This window comes from Pteropus medius, unplaced genomic scaffold, assembly GCF_902729225.1.
Source record: "Pteropus medius unplaced genomic scaffold, Ma_sr-lr_union100, whole genome shotgun sequence".
Lineage (NCBI taxonomy): Eukaryota > Metazoa > Chordata > Mammalia > Chiroptera > Pteropodidae > Pteropus > Pteropus medius.
The window spans coordinates 5,793,857-5,809,829 of record NW_024349505.1 but is presented as its reverse complement, the minus strand read 5'-3'; the positions used below and the strand labels follow the sequence as shown (position 1 = coordinate 5,809,829).

Below are 15,973 nucleotides of genomic sequence, written 5' to 3'. Positions count from 1 at the left end.
ACCATTAATTCTTCCCATTCAAAAATAGGTATTTCTCCACATTTTTTTCTCTGCATTTATTAAAGCCTTTTTTAAATGTCCCACAGTAGTGTATTAAGAGTTTTCTTCTCAGAGTTCCTGCACATTTCTTGTTCAGTTTATGACATTGTTTTTTTGTAACTATTATCAATGGGATTGCTTTCCATTGTTTTTCCTAAATGGTGATTGTTTAATAAAGGGTTTAAACAGCAGTGGATGGTAGCACCTCTTCCAGGGATGGTGGGGAGGGGTGGCCTGGCGGGAGGCAGGGGCCTGGTTAGCAGCTCTGGTGACTGAAGAGCCCGCTGCCAAGGGGAGCAGGCTTAGATGCTCTGTGAGCTTTGCCACTTCTCTTATCCCAGTTTTTCTCCTCATTGGCGGCTTATTCTTCCTTGGGGCTTCTTTGAAGTAAACACTTCAAGAGGGTGATGCGACTCCCAGCGTTTCTTTAACCCACCCTTGGGGAATATAAGTCTCGGAGGACAAGAGTTAGAGGAGGTGTGTGTGTGTTCAGGAAATCTCATCAGGACCTTAGAATCCTTCTGTCTGAAAAAGTCAGAAGGTTATTTAAGCCCCCACTCCTCTTTGCTCCTTCCTCAGACTCTAGCACATACAGAGACGGCTGACATCCCAAGAAACTGCTTCCAATTAGTCTGGGGCTGTTAGGAGCCATTTCTCTGCCTGTTTCTCAAAAGGGAGGCTGTTTGAAAATACAGCGAGATGAAAAGATCACCCTGCAGAGGAAACCTGGCAGATGCCTCTCTCAGGAGTGTGAACGTTACTGATTCCTTCCTCCTCCTCTTTTCCCTCTTAAAGTGCCTCCAAGAACTAGGCCAGGAGAGAACAGAACATTTTTTAAAAATAAAAATGAAAAATGCACCAAGAGAGCTTCTGTATAAAAAGACTCCGAGAGCTACGATATATGTGGGGGCCTCTCTGAGAGTGCGATTTAGAGAAAGGTGTGCGTACAACATCCCAACACCACCGCCACAATAAAATGGCCCCTAGCATTTACTGAAGGGTGACTCCAAGGCTGGTGCTGTGTCTTTCGTGTTCCGCTGACATTGGCCCAGGGAAGAAGGGATTGGGGCCAATACCCCAGCCCTCAGAAGCTCCAGCTATTTCCTTCTCCCTTTCACTTGCTCTTCCCTTTCCCCTCAGGAGTGGTTCAATCCATTAGTCCTACTTCTAAGAAGGTAGGACAAGAACAAGACAAGCCCCGCCCTGCTCCCTGATGCTGGTGCTTCCTGTGTCCAGCAGGAAACTGACCCAGCAGGGCCTTCTGCTAGCAGGACTCCGAGGCCTCTGGTAAGTCCCAGCTTTTCCACCTGTGTCTGGGTGGGTACTTGACCCTGATTATACCTGTGCCCAGGCCTGCACTGGGGGCAGAGGCCAGCCCCTGTGATGTGCCCAGCATGGCGCAGGTACTACCCCTAAGACTGGAGTTACAGCTGTGATATCTGTTTCCAGGTTTTGTCTACCACAGGAGCAGCTGAGTATCTCAAGCTGTGTCAGTACCAGAGATTATACTATCAACATCTCCCTGCTCTTGCCTACATTTGTACCATGTAACCTGGTTCCTGGCCACTACTCACTGGAGCAGCTTTGTCTCAGGACACAGCAGCTCTGCTGACCAGTTGAGCTATAAGGTCATTAAGACTCCCTTCCAGGGAAGCCAGGAGCGTGAATGAGTGGCCTCTAGTTTTTTGGTGCAGAAATCTAGTCTTGCAGAGGAAGTATGGTAGATGACTAGAGAGAGGCAGAGTAAGATCTAGATAGAGGAGGTGCCTTTGAAGTATTCTTAAGATAAACCTCTATTTCGCTTGAGTTTCTGTTACTGGATTTCTAATCCTTGCAACCAAGCAAAAACATCCCTGCCCTGCCATACCTATTGCCCAGTCCAAGCTCTGAGGGGCTAGGAAAACTCTTCATTCAAAACCAGACCTTTATGATAGAGCGAAACAGGCTTTAAAACTTTTAGCCATCCCCTGCTCTGTGCCAGTAGAGGCAGGTAGAGAGAGAACATGTATGAAATCTCTCTATGTACCTGCCAGACTCTTATACCTTATACACCTTATATTATTAATTCCCACCAAACTCCCTTACGATTGTCTCTGCTATCGTTTCATTGGTGAGAAAAGTCAGAAGGGCTAATTAACACGAGGAGGCAGGCAAGCACATCAGTTAGAGGGGTGGGCTTTAGAATACAGTTCCAGGTTTGAATTCTGCCCTGCACCCTTAAAGATTTGACTTCGCTTGTTTTTAAAGTTCTCTTACAAATGTCTATTTCCTTGTCTATGAAACAGGGCAAAGAATGATGCCCTTCTTACAGGGACTGGTGTCAAACAGCTGCAGTCCAAGCCCACTTGGGGAACATTCAGCCTGCTTTAGCAGAGCCTGAAATGACAGTGCTGGGCATCATATCCAGGTCTATCTGGCTCCAAAGCCCTGCCTCTTGATGCTCAGCATGGGCCCTTAAAGGGATTAGATTGATTCTTCAATCAAGTCAACACAACGAGGAAGCAAGGCATTTTAAGGCTGTTATCTGCTCTATAAATCTGAGCTGAAACTGTAACATTTATGTGTGTCCTGGATCTATGATGGGTTATACAATGTTTACAGTGGAAATTATTACAGAAAGGAAAAAAGTCATTGAAATTAGCCTCTGATTCTTCCTCAAACTGTCAGGCTCTAATAGGAAATAGTGGATCTTGGAGTAATGGTTGTACCTGTATTAGACTCCTGAATATGAGTTATATGTCTTTCGGATGTTTAAAACACAGAGCTTCTGTAAAGTGCTCACTTCTTTTCTTCAGGACTTACTCATAATCCCAAGAACCAGTTTTGGAAATCGAACAATGCTGCTCACATCTGTAAGCATATTTTCATGTAGTTTTAAGGCACTCATACATGTCCCAACAGTGAGGCGTATACACAATTTAAATGGTGGGAGGGGAGGGAAAAAAAGTCAAAATGACGTTTACATTTTACAGGTATTAACCATCGCTCAGCCTGAATTTCATTTTCCTTAACTTTGAATAGCCCAGTGCTTCCTTCCTATGTAAGTGCTGCTATGAAGAAAATGGAAAATATAAGGCCACCTTACAAACTGTAAAGTTGGAGATAAAAATGTTTTAATAAAGGCTTTAAAAAAACTAGTCAAAGTATTCAAAATTTTGTATGTATAGGTCAGTTGGGAAATAAAATGCAGAACATGAATGTGGAGTCGAGACCTGGGCTCCATTTCCAGCTCTGCTCCTGACTCGGGCTAGATATATACATCCTGTGTCCAAGCTTCCACTGGGGAAACGCTGGAGTAGTGGGTAAGGTCTTAGAATGGGTATCTGTTATCTGTAGAAGGCTTAATTTTTGAGCTCAAACTTTGTATTGAAGTGAAACCCTTAAATCACAGTCCAAGTTTATGAAAACTTCATTTCCCAGCTATGTTGAGACATTCCCACATAAACACATACACATCCTCCAAGACAACAAACAAGCAAAATTCTATTTCCAAAAATTTTATTTTATGTATTGATGTTAAACTTTCCTAGGCTTTACATCTAATATGTGTCACTCAAGAGAAACAAGGCAGTTGAGTATCCAGGAGAACACAGGTGAGTCCCACCTGCTCCCCAGGCATGCTTCAGAAGTGCTTGTCTTGGGCCAAGAGAAAAGGAACACCTGCAGAAGAGATACACACACTCGGGACACTCTTCCATAGCAACGTGTGGTCCAAATTAGAATCCCTTCAATCTTTTATCATTCTCTTAAACACTGAGAGGATCTCATGAAGTAACTGATCTTAAATCAATGTTAGAGAAATGAGAAAACGTTCGTGCACAAAGAAATACAATATACAAAAGAAAATATGCAATATTTTATAAGCTGCATACATTTCAACAAAAAGTTGGGGGCACAGATTTGGTTATTTAGATTCTTAAAAATATTTATTACAAGCAGATTCTCTTTCCCATATTAAAAAGAAACTATATGATTGAGAACATTCAGAGACTGGAAACTGGGTTAAACCAATGCCCAAGTCCTTATCAAATAAGGTATCAATAAAGGAAAAGATATTTTGGAACTTAAAATTAGAGAAGCGTATACACAATTTAATTGGGGAAAAGGGAAAAAAAAAACCAAACTAACCAAAATAAAGTCAAAATGATTGTTTACATTTTACAGTCTTTAATTAAGCACATAAAACTGTACTATTTAATATATTTCTCCATGAACTTTTTGTGAAATTCAGATCGCAGTGTATCATTTACAAATCTTTTGTCTTTCTTCTGATCATCTACACCTTTTGCACAGTTCTTGAAAACAACATCATCATCCCACCTGAAGGAAAAAAAAAAGAACACTCTTACTATTGTTGTATCAGGAGACAACGCTGTGAATTGCAAAACTTGGTCCTTACACAGAAAGATGTTCAACATATGTATGTATCATTCGATGCAGCAATTACACCCAAAAGGATAAAGTAATTCTGAATAGGTTGTAATCTTGTTTTATAATAGCAGAAAGGGCAATTCCTATTCTTATGACTTCTCTATTATAAGAAGCTTTGAGTTAAAAAGCAGAAATACATAAATTTTAATTGCATAAATATTGAATGTTTTCAGGTCTAAAACAAGAGAGGCAGCACCAGATACTATCCTGATTAGTACAGACAGCTCTAGATGATGACCAATTTATTGTAGTTCAGATTGTGTGGTTTTAAGCATATATACGCTTTCATCAGTTAACATTCAGTAATCATCCAATACAGTATTTATATTTTTAGGACAACAAAAGGATAAGAAACTACTGGGATGTAACATTAAGGCTCATATAGTGCCAATATACAGAAACAGCAGTTGAATGCAGGACTCTGGTTGGATTCCTCTGGTTGGATTTCATAATATACAAGCAGGAAAAAAATACCCACGGATAGGCTATAAAATATTTGTTTTATAGAAAATAAAGAGTATAATTTCAAAATACCATCTAGCATATAAAACACAAACCCATATATATAATATATACATTTTCAAATACATATAAAATAAAAGCTCATAGAATATATGTTTATTACATGCCAGAAGAGACTGCACCCGGAAAATAAGCAAAGAACATGGGCATCTTTGGAAGAGTGTTAGTAAAGACATCACTGGTGCAGGACACAGAAACATGAAAAGCTGAGCAGAGCTAGGTCGCATGTGACCTGCATATTAAGACATGTTCCAATTGCCAAACAATTCCAACTGAATCCAAACAAAACAGAAGAACAAACTATATACACTCGTCCCTCGATCTATGTGGTATTTTTTTAATGTGTTTTTTTAATATGTGGTAAATACCCTCCGTTTATGTGGGCTTTTTATATGTATCCATCTATGCGGTGTTACTTTTACACAGTTCTTTTTCACTTCTCTTACTGGAGATTATTCTTTCTAAAAAACAATAGCTTAACTCAGCAACGTACAAAGAACTAATACTTACTAACATACAATTATTAATAATCTTCCCGTTCGTTGGATGGCAAGTAAAAAAGCATGCGTGACTACTGATGATTTTCAGGATTGATTTTACCAATGTTTTGCTGTAGAAGCTGAAAATTATATGAAGGAAAAATGTCTTCCTTTTAAAATACTTTTACTTTAGATAATGCACCTGGTCATCTACACAATTTTTTTAAAACATGCAAATATAAAAGTTGTATATTTGCCACCAAATACAACTTCCAACTTCCAATAATGCCTTGATCCAACCTTTAGATCAAGGCATTATTTCCACCTTTAAGATTAATTATATTAAATGAAGTTTTAATGCTATTTTTATTAGACTTGAAGATAATGAATCACAGTTACAGAAGCCTGGAATAAATACACAATTTTAAGTTGTATCAAGAATATTGCTTTAGCTTTGAGGGATATAAAGCCATCAACTTTAAACGTTTGCTGGAAAGCAATATGGCCAGAAGTGGTTGTACCAACAAATATGGTTCCAGCAACTGAAGAAGGATTAGCTGACATTATTATTAAATAAATTTCAAGAAGACGGCTCTGATAATTTGAATGTAGATGATATTAACAAATTACTGGCTGATCAAGAATTAACTGACAATGAATTAATTCACTTACTATACGAAGCCCATCTTGCCAATGAATACGGCAGTGACCTTGAACCAGTTTCATTCACTGCAGAAAATATTTGCAAAACTCTTCAATTGGCCACAAAACTGGAAACTGCAATTCTAGATATTGATCCAAACATTCAACGAGCCTTAAAATTTTTAAAACATTTTTTAAAATGTTGCACTGAATATCGAAGAATTTATGAAAACTTAGCAAAAGGTAGGGTTGGAAAAAGATCATCCAAAAACATAAACATAAATAATGAAACCATAGTAGTACTTCCAAATAGTTCAAGTGATGAAGATAGTGACTTCGTGTCAGTTAAAAAGAGGTTGATTGCTTTACAGTACAGACACAGAGAGTGGACAAAATTTATCTTTTCTGAATTTTCATTAGCATTTTTTTGTGAAAATATGTGAAATAAATATTTTTCTGACTTATATTATCTTATTTAGTACTTTTTTGTGTGTTAGTGGATTCTTTTTATGCGGTTTTCTTACACGTAAAAAAAAGACGCGTGGAACAGATAATCCACGTAAATCGAGGGATGGGTGTAGTTTAATATTAATATAATCAATTTTCCTCTATCCACTCTCTCCTCAACTCACTCTCAAAAGGCTTTTAGCCCATCCCAACATCAAAACTGCTCTCCCATGTTGCTATATCCAACAGCCACTTCACAGTACTCATTTTATTTGCCTTGTCATCAATATTTGACCTAGATAATCACTCACTCCTTCCTCTTGAAAGCAAGCTTTGTTTGCTTGGCTTCCAAAATACCCATCAATCTCTTTTGGTTCTCCTCCTTTGTCACTGGCTGCTCCTTCTCAGCCTAGATTTTTCATTCGTAATTCATTTAATCAATATTTATTGAGTGCCTAGTATGTACTGGATGCTGTTCCAGGTATTGATAGCTAATTATCTACTCAGTCTCTAAACATTATCCCAAACTTGGTCCCCTGACTTCTCCCCTCTGGCTATATTCACTTCCTAGGTGATCTCATTTAGTCTTCATGGCTTTAGAAAACTTCAGTAAGTTGACCCATCCCAAATTCATTATCTCTAGCCTAGACTAACTCTAGAACCGTATATCAAGATACCAACTCAACATCTGCACGCAGATGTATGTAACATCCCAAAATTAATATGTCTTAAACCTGTCACCTCCCCTGCCCCCAAGCTTAGTTTAATTCTTCCCCATCTCTATCCTTTCAACTGTTCAGGTTAATAATCTTGAAGTCTAGTCTCTGAAAAATGTCACCTGCCCACCAAATCCTTCCTTGACTATGCTGTTGCTATTTTAGGGACTTGAGTTTTTACTATGAATGAGTTGAGAAGCCACTGGAAGGCTTAGAAAAGCATGTTGCAACCTGTCATTTTAAAAAGACCATGATGCTGCTATGTTAAGAAAATAACTGGGGTGGGGATGGAGAGAGTGGTGAGCATGCAAGCAGAAGACCAGTTAGGGGAGCTGCATCACTTCTGCAGGGAGGTGGTAGCAGCAGAGGCAGTGAGAAATAACAGAAATGGCTTAAAAGTTAAGCCTACAGGGTTCTTTGGTCACTCTGCACTTCCTATAAGCTATTCCATTTTATTTTCCCATATTCAGTACTTACTGTGCACATGGGATTCCTTCTGTACCTTTTCCCCGCATGATTTGACTGTGTATCTTTACTATGTTTGTCATGAATACAACTATATATTGAGTCCCGAGTCCTTCTAGTGAGTCTCAGAATGTGAAGAGTGGTCTTGGGGACCCCTTGACACATACACCCAAAATGTAAGCTTTATAGGTTCAACGGCTCACAGTGTACTACTCTGCCTCTAATGTTTAGAACAGTATCTGGTATACAGCTGGTTACTATAAATATCTAGCGAAAATAAATTATTTTCTTTCATTCTCCTCCTTCCATTATTCCAAAATCTGACAGAAAAGAATATCAGTGGCAAGTGGGATTTTAGAAGCTTTACATAATATAGTTTGCGGTAAAACTCATAATCTGTGTGTATATATTTCCAACCCATTACTGTATAGTACCTTCGTTTAACTTTGAAGTTAGCCTGAGGCTGGGATGGGCCAGTGAGATTAAGAAGAGGGTTTCCGCTCAGAATGTTTTCCATACGAATCCTTTCTTCTTCAGCTTTTTGTTCTTGTTCCTGCCAATGACAGGGAAAGTCATATTTACTTAATTAAACTCCAGGGGTCAATCTTCTTATACAGCTCATGTTTAAAAAGAATGTTAGGGATAAGCACCAAAGTAGTGGGGTTTTTTGTTTGTTTGTTTTCAAGACATACCAGAAAAGTCTCACTTATCAAAATAAAATAATTTGGCATTTTTATTATAAATATTTCATGGCTTGCCATCACACATTACTCCCGACTTCGAAATTTTTAAGATGTGTATTTAAATCTGTTTTCTTTCTCAAGTACATTAAAATTGCTTATTTTGAGAGTACACCAAAAAACATATTTTAATAATTTAAGAACATATTAAACATCAAAAAGACACTTAGCAGAGCAAGTACCTCAATAAAGGGCTATACGTAACTGTAATTAAATATAATTTTATTTTGAATTTACTAACAATGTAAACTTGCATCTCTATGAATTATGACAAATTATTATCCAAGAAGTATCTCCTAAAATAAGATAAACTATCAAAATGTGTTAGTGTACATATATTCGGTTAAGATGTATTTCTACTAATTTACCTGAAGTTTATCCATTTTGTTCTTATGATTTATTACTGACTTTCTACTTTTATTACTCATATCTTATCAATTATAAGCCTGTCTTTCTTCACTTTTAGCATTAACCTCTTTAAACTCAAATCTCCCTCAGTTTCATTCTTAGAATTAGGAATATAAAATGTCTAAAATCTTAACCATAATTTCTAGATCTACCTGATTCCACGCTATCTTAAACCAAAGATAAATCTGACTCTGCTGTGTGTTGGGAATGACTGAAATTGATGACTTAATAGATGAAGGAAAAAAAAGTTTCTGGAAGTCCATTTAAAATAGACCTATGTTAAACCACTTGGAAAAAGAGTCTGATTTTCTATATGGGTCAATGATATCTCATTTCAACACCCAAATGTGAACCAATGGATTTCATTTTTATGAAGCAGTAACTGGGGGTGAGAAGATGTGATTTTCAGGGAGGGAGTGGGAGGGAATTCTTTTAGGTCACTGCTCAAAACTTAAAGTTAAGAAAATCCACTATAGATTAAGAACAGATAGCTTTCTAAAAGTTACTTATTTTTAATGAATTATACTGATGCTGAACGAAAAAAGACATTTCTTTGAGATGCTAGAAAACTAGGAGCTAAAGTATTCAATATATCCAAATTTATAATAATAATAACAACGTGTGTAATAAGGTCCTGGCCATTCTATGTTTGGAATATTATTTCCTTTAGAGTTACTGGTTGGTTGCCACACAGCTCTGGGAAAAAAGGTACCAACTCCTTCCATATTCAAGTACCAGGGACATAACGCTTCATGAACACAGGCTAAAGGCTGAATAGCCTGCAGGTCAAATCCACACCACTTTGTTTTGCCTGCATTGTAACAAGCAGTGCTCAAGTGTTTAAACAGGCTGTGTGGCCTGCAAGCCTAAAATATTTACTATCTGGCCCTCTATAGGAAGTTTCCCAGCCCCTGACATAGGCTGACTGGTTGGAAAATTTTATTTTGGGACGCCCAAAAAATGAGTCACTAGGCCAAACAGAGAAATAAGGACAAAAGAAATAAACTATTATTCAACCCTAAGAAACATTAACACATTTTTGTAGCGGTTAGATGAATAAAATGACAAGGTATTCTGTCTAAAATGTTTATCCTTTCTAAGGGTTAACCCAATGCATTTAAATTGCTCATCTCTTTATGTTAGATAACTCAAAAGAATTTGGAACAGAACTGCCCTCTAGTGGTGCGCAAGTGATATTAGGAATGTTATAATTCTTTGATTTTCATAATTAGATATACAAATTATAAGTTATTATAGAAGTTATGCTATCCTATGCCAAACTTTAATGAGAATTATATTTTAAAATGTTTCTTCTTCCAATGTGAATTCTAGTAGTCTGCAATGCCTATCCTAAATTTGACCTCTTTTCTGAATTCTTCCCTGACCTTTCTGACCCACATGAACTCTACCTTCCTAGATTCCAAGCATTAACCTACATTAGTCTTTTTTATCAAGTCGTCTTCCTCCTTTCTTAAAACAGAACAATTCTTGGCTCAAATGAAATCTTACACAGAAATCATAAAAAATGGGCTCTGGTCTGGTTCAAAGTGGAGGCAGATACCTTTAGTTGAAATGTCTCACAATGTAGCAAATTCGACATGTACCAAACAGAACTCATTATCTCTCTTTTCTCAAAGTAAACATGCTCATCCTTCAGCATTCCCTATATTAGCGTATGGCACCAACATTTACACAGAAACTGGGGGGTGGTGGGGTGGGGGTCACCTTTGCTCCCACATCTACTCACTTTATCTAGTCAATTCTACCTCCTTGATAGCTCTATCAGCACCTGTTTAATTACTTCCAGCAATTCCAATTCCTACTATGCATGATTCTCGTGAGTGCATGTGAGGATTACCGGAAAAGCCTCCTAAATCAGTTCTTCCCAATCTACCCTCCATACTTTTACCAGAGAAATCTTTCTAAAATGCATATCCAATCTTAGCAATCTCCTGGTGAAATGGACTGGCTCCATATTCTTCAGAACACATTCCAAACTCCGTTAGCACTGGTTTACAAACCTCTAATGCTCTGATATGCTCTTACTTCTCCAGTTTCATCTCTTATTTTTATTACTTTGGGTAACTTAAAGTTTAAAGGTATGTATTATGGATCCTATTTAATCCTTTTAACTATCTTTGCATTAGACATTCCTTTCTTCCATTGTATAAACTGTTGGCACTCAGAGAAGTTAGTCCGAGGTTATACAAAATCTACTGAAAGATTGCCTCGACAAGTTCTTGGAAAAAAGCTTGAGGCAGGAGACAAGGACAGAGATGAAGATGGCCTCATTATATCCCTGGGTTCTTTGTAGGCTATGACTATATCTTAATCATCTTTGATTCTTCCGACACTTAATAGAATAAATGTCTTTTGAACAACAAATAAGTGAATGAAGAGCAATTTGATGAGTATTATTAAAGAATTTCGAACATAATCAGGAGATCTAGGATGTCACAAAAATTATCGGATTTACAGATCTACAGGAGCTAGAATACCTAGACATGATAACAATGAATTCTAATACATTACTTGAATTAAAAAATATTTCTACTTATAGTTCACGTAAAAAGATGTTAACATTTAACACTTCAATTTTACTTTTCTGGCTTGCTCTTCGGCTCTTTCTTTTTTAATTTTTTCTAGTTCTGCAAGAAGAGCTGCAGTATCATCGTCATCACTCTCTTCTTCAAAGTCTTCATCTTCATCTTCCTCCTAAAAAAGAAAGGTGAAGGTCCAGGAGATTGGGAGAGAAAATGCATATTATTCATTTTTTTTCCATAAAAATCGCACTTACCAAATCTTTGGAGCAAGATTAATTTTCCTAGTGGGAAAGATAAATGCACCTAAATATGATTAAAATCAAAAACCAATCAAAAAATAAAAACCCACAAAAGAGCTTATGAATACGTACTAAAATGCCAACCGCTGATGTGTTTTAGAGATTGTAACAGCAAATAGTACAATAAAGTACCTTTCATATTTACATGGTTGACAGAAAATTTATATATGAAAATATTTCTAAAACCAGAAAAGGAATACTTTACACTGATAAACAATACATATGTATATTACCCTGAGAATCCATAATTTTACATAACTCAAAACAACTTTAAGCTAGGAAGTAAGGATAATCAAAAGTACAAAAAGGGTGCTAAATTCTCAGAAGAAACTAATTTCAAATGAATAATCATTAAATCTCCCTTAAAACTGAGTTCTTTATATTTAATTACTTAATTATTTATTCAATCTGTCAACTCGGGAATTGCTGATACATGTGCTTAATTAGATGCTACTCATAAAAAGTAACTAAGATTTTTTTCACTGTATACAGAAAACTGCAAATTAATTATACTGTGGGTTTCACTCAATTTCAATGTTAATTTACACACTAATCCTTAACAACCTTCTACTTAGGTCATTTCCCTCCCTAGGCACAGAGGGGGCCATTAAGTGCTCTGCGCACCTGGAGGGGCATCCCTGTTATATAATGTGGAAAGGCACCTGACTTCAACTCTAGGGGGTGCTACTAATATAGAGTCCAGTCTGAAGAGTGCCCTCTGGAGGACTATTACATGGTAGCCCAATCTCCATAGTTTAATTTTTCTTTTAAATTTTAAAAAGTGAGACATTTATACAATCCATGAAGTGATCCTTCTGACTACTCTAGCCCCAATCTGGCACTATACAACCATTATAATAATATTGACTATATATCCTATGCTACACTCTAAATCCCCATGATTCTTTTTTAACTACTAATCTGCACTTCATCCCTTCACTTTTCCCACCCAGCCCCGCAAAACCCCTCTCCTCTGGCAATTGCCAGTTTATTCTCTGTATCTGTGAGTCTGTTTTCATTTAGTTTGTTCGTTAATATTCTTTAGTTCAGTTAATATTCTTTAATAGATCACTCCCTTATTTGGTTCTCCAAAGATCAAACTTGTTCTTGAAGTTTGATTAACTATAATATAACTTTTTTGTTTTAAAATCAACTATAAAGTTTACCATTGAAGTCAGGGCTATGGTAATTAAATAAAAATACAGTAAGTAAAATAAATGCAAGGCAATGAAAGCCAAAGACTAAAAAAGTATTTCAGAAAACATAAATTACTACACGAAGAAGAAAGGAAGAAACAAAACATACATCTGTTAGAGGATCATCTGCATCAAGGTTGGCAGCGGGAATCTGGTCTAGCCGAGGCTTCTTTGACACAGAAGAGGAGGTTGTATGTTCTGAGGAAAAACAAAGATCACTTAGTTTACTGAAATGAGTACTGCATTTCTTATAACATTTTAGGGACTTGTGGGCACACAGAGCTTAGATTATAACCATCATGACCGCAGGGAGAAAAACCACAGTGCCTGGCAAATAAGCTCTTGGAAAATATTTGTTGACTGAATTAATGATTTTAATATGGGAACTATAGCCTTTCTCAGGAAATTTAGAGAATAGTTTACATATGCTAGAAATATAAAGGATATTATAACTGTTGCCCTTAGATGCTTCATTATCATCTAGCCAGTGAAAAAAATGAGAAAATTTAATAGAAATAATGGGACCTCAAAAAGTCTGGCTCTCGTAAATAATCAAAGTCTGTTTGATCTGAGCTGAAACAATGGCTACTAAATATCCCCAGCTCACCCTGTTCCTTCTAACATACAAGCATAAAAAGATAGTACTGAAAAAAACTTATTATCATCTCTAACCTAATCTAATCATTTTAGAAAGTATTGCAAGCTCACAACAATATTTAAAAGCAAACAAAAATTGTAAACCATTACCATATGAAAGAAAAACAACTGTCAACCTAATCTTACAAGACACGAGTATGGGGTAGTGTTTGTACCTCGGGTTGGACGATCTCTATTTTTTTCTCTTGCAGCAGCTCTCTCTCTCTCTTCCAACTCTCGCCTGAAGTCACGGTTCCGAACCTCTTCAGGGGCATCCTGAGTAGTCTGTCTAAAGTAGAAACAAACCAGGGCAAAAGTGTTCCCCAAAAGCCACATAGCTGTAGCAATGGAAAACAATTCACAAAATGCTACTTTGTCCTTGAGTCTCTCAAGCATAAAAGAGGGAACTGGACAACATTACTGCCCTAACCTGAAGATTATTAACAGGCGTCCTTGTGGCATTTCCAGTATTTCAAGCTCAAACTGAATCACACATTTTCTCATAACACTGCAGACTGATTAAAATTCTTTACATTTTTGTTAGTATGTCAACTCAGGGCCCATTACAGGAACACTTTTAATCTCAGACTGATTAGTGCTAATAGTGCATGGTCGCTATGAGGTAATATATTAGATATTGTTCCATCTCCATACGAAATTCCTGGTTAATGGGAATTTCTGGTAGCATTTTACAATCATAGAACATAATTTTAACATTAGACACCACCACATTCCACTCTAATGAAAATAGATTATTTAAGTGATGTAACCCAAATGTGCTGATATGTCATGACCATGCCATTTAACAGATTTGGTTTTGCTTCATAAACAAGAAAAAAATGAGTCTTCATTACCTATATTTTATCTTTGTATGAGAAGGTAGGTCTCTACTTGAGTACTGCTTTGAGAGTTGGCTCAAATCACCTTCTCCTTTTCCTCTGCCACCTCTTGCAGGTTCAAAAGTTGGCCTAGCTGCTGTTGTCATCTTTTATGCTTTAAAGAAAAATAGTATCAAGTTACTTCCCCTATGACAAACTCCCATTTTATAAAGTATTAATCAATATCTATTCTTGTGAAATAATTTCCATAACTCATTCCCCAAAACTTACTTAACGTCAAACAAAAATTCTAAGGAAAAAATTAGGTTCAGGGTGTACAAAGGATATAACGTCTTAGGAAGCTCCTATTAGTACAAAAAATTCTGTCATGAAGATCTGAGTTTGTGTTCCTGTTTTCCTTCTGGTTCTGTGACCTTGGGCAAGTCACCTAGCTTAAGTTTCTGTCATAAGTGGAATGAGAATATTCCTCATAGACTATGAGATCTGATCTGGCAAAACTCTTGTAAAATACAATACTGCCATGACTGAGTTTTAAAAATTCTCAACTCAACCTTATTCCACCAAACTCGCTAAGGTTCGCATTTTATCTAAATCTCACACAACAGAAATAGGCTAGTAACTACAAAAACAAAAAGAATATTTTAAAAATCATTAAAAAAAATATCTTAATCACAATTACTGAGAATCCTGGAGAAAAGTGTGCTAAACTTTAATGACAGGCGGGCAAAATTCTCCGAGAACCTTTTGTTGACCCAACTTTCTCTTACAGCTGCCAACATAAATCAGATGCTTTGCAGGTCATAAATAAAGGAATGCTCAAAAGACAGGAACCTCACTCCCAAAAGATTCTGATCAAATCAGGGACTCGTTCCCTATGTTACTTTTGGTTTTGAACATCCAAAAGAATACAGCACAGCAGACGTGGCTACTAAAACCCCGTTAAGCATCAAAAAAAAAAGTAAGTGTGTGGGGTAACTTGGGGGAACTGGTATACGTCTCTAGATTTTCAAAAAAGAGAAAAGGATGTATCCAAAGGGGGGCTAACTGGGTTTCATGATGCTGGGGGCGCCGCCGTCTCCTACACAACCCCGCGTAATTATCGCTCCCGCCTCCCGGGAGTTCGTCTTCGGGATGTCACCAGGAACTAGCTGACTCTTCACCTTGCCAGACTCTGCAACAGATGGGAGGCCCGGACCCGGCTTAACGCCGATTGCAGTGCTGCCTTAGCGCTGCGCTATCCGCGGCCCCTAGCACTCAAGACTTGCCCACAGGCGCTGGGCTCCGCCACCCTCCCACTGCTCCGGGGTCTCCTCTGCCTGTGCTCGGTTCTCCGTCGGCGATTCCGGTCCCAACCGCCCTCTCCCGCCCCACTCGGATAAAGAAGACAATCTGCTATCCTCCTGCTGCTCACAGTGGCCGAGGTCCGATGCAGCAGCCTCCGGTGATCATACAGACACCATTACGACTCTTGGCTCCCAGAATCCTCTGCGCCAGGGGCCAAAGCCCAAGACCCGGAAACAAACTCGAAGCTCTTATCCGCACTTCAGAGGTGGAGGCAGCGACCAATCCTC

General features: G+C 37.6%; 1 protein-coding gene across 2 annotated transcripts; it reads right to left on the bottom strand.

The window, feature by feature from the left end:
* Positions 1 to 3,520: 3,520 nt before the first annotated feature.
* CWC15 (CWC15 spliceosome associated protein) lies at positions 3,521 to 15,969 on the bottom strand. 2 transcript variants are annotated; one of them, XM_039882011.1, is made up of 7 exons: positions 15,814 to 15,969; positions 14,418 to 14,556; positions 13,740 to 13,852; positions 13,037 to 13,125; positions 11,491 to 11,604; positions 8,176 to 8,294; positions 3,521 to 4,359 (listed from the first exon to the last, which is right to left on the bottom strand). In XM_039882011.1, exons 2-7 carry the CDS (start codon positions 14,546 to 14,548, stop codon positions 4,230 to 4,232), a joined length of 696 nt encoding a protein of 231 aa, XP_039737945.1. In that variant the 5' UTR covers positions 14,549 to 14,556; positions 15,814 to 15,969; the 3' UTR covers positions 3,521 to 4,229. The 2 variants fall into 2 exon arrangements, with proteins under 2 accessions (XP_039737945.1, XP_039737946.1); XM_039882012.1 differs by lacking the exon at positions 15,814 to 15,969 and adding an exon at positions 15,563 to 15,776.
* Between the last annotated feature and the right edge of the window lie 4 nt (positions 15,970 to 15,973).

Bases quoted from the DNA above. Each gene is read 5' to 3' on its own strand.
- CWC15 (XM_039882011.1), bottom strand. From the start codon at position 14,548: ATGACAACAGCAGCTAGGCCAACTTTTGAACCTGCAAGAGGTGGCAGA. The intron at 13,853-14,417 runs GTAATGAAGACT...TTTCTACTTTAG, and splicing joins CATACAAAGATAAAATATAG to ACAGACTACTCAGGATGCCC. The intron at 11,605-13,036 runs GTATGTTTTGTT...TTTCTTTTTTAG, and splicing joins CAGATGATCCTCTAACAGAT to GAGGAAGATGAAGATGAAGA.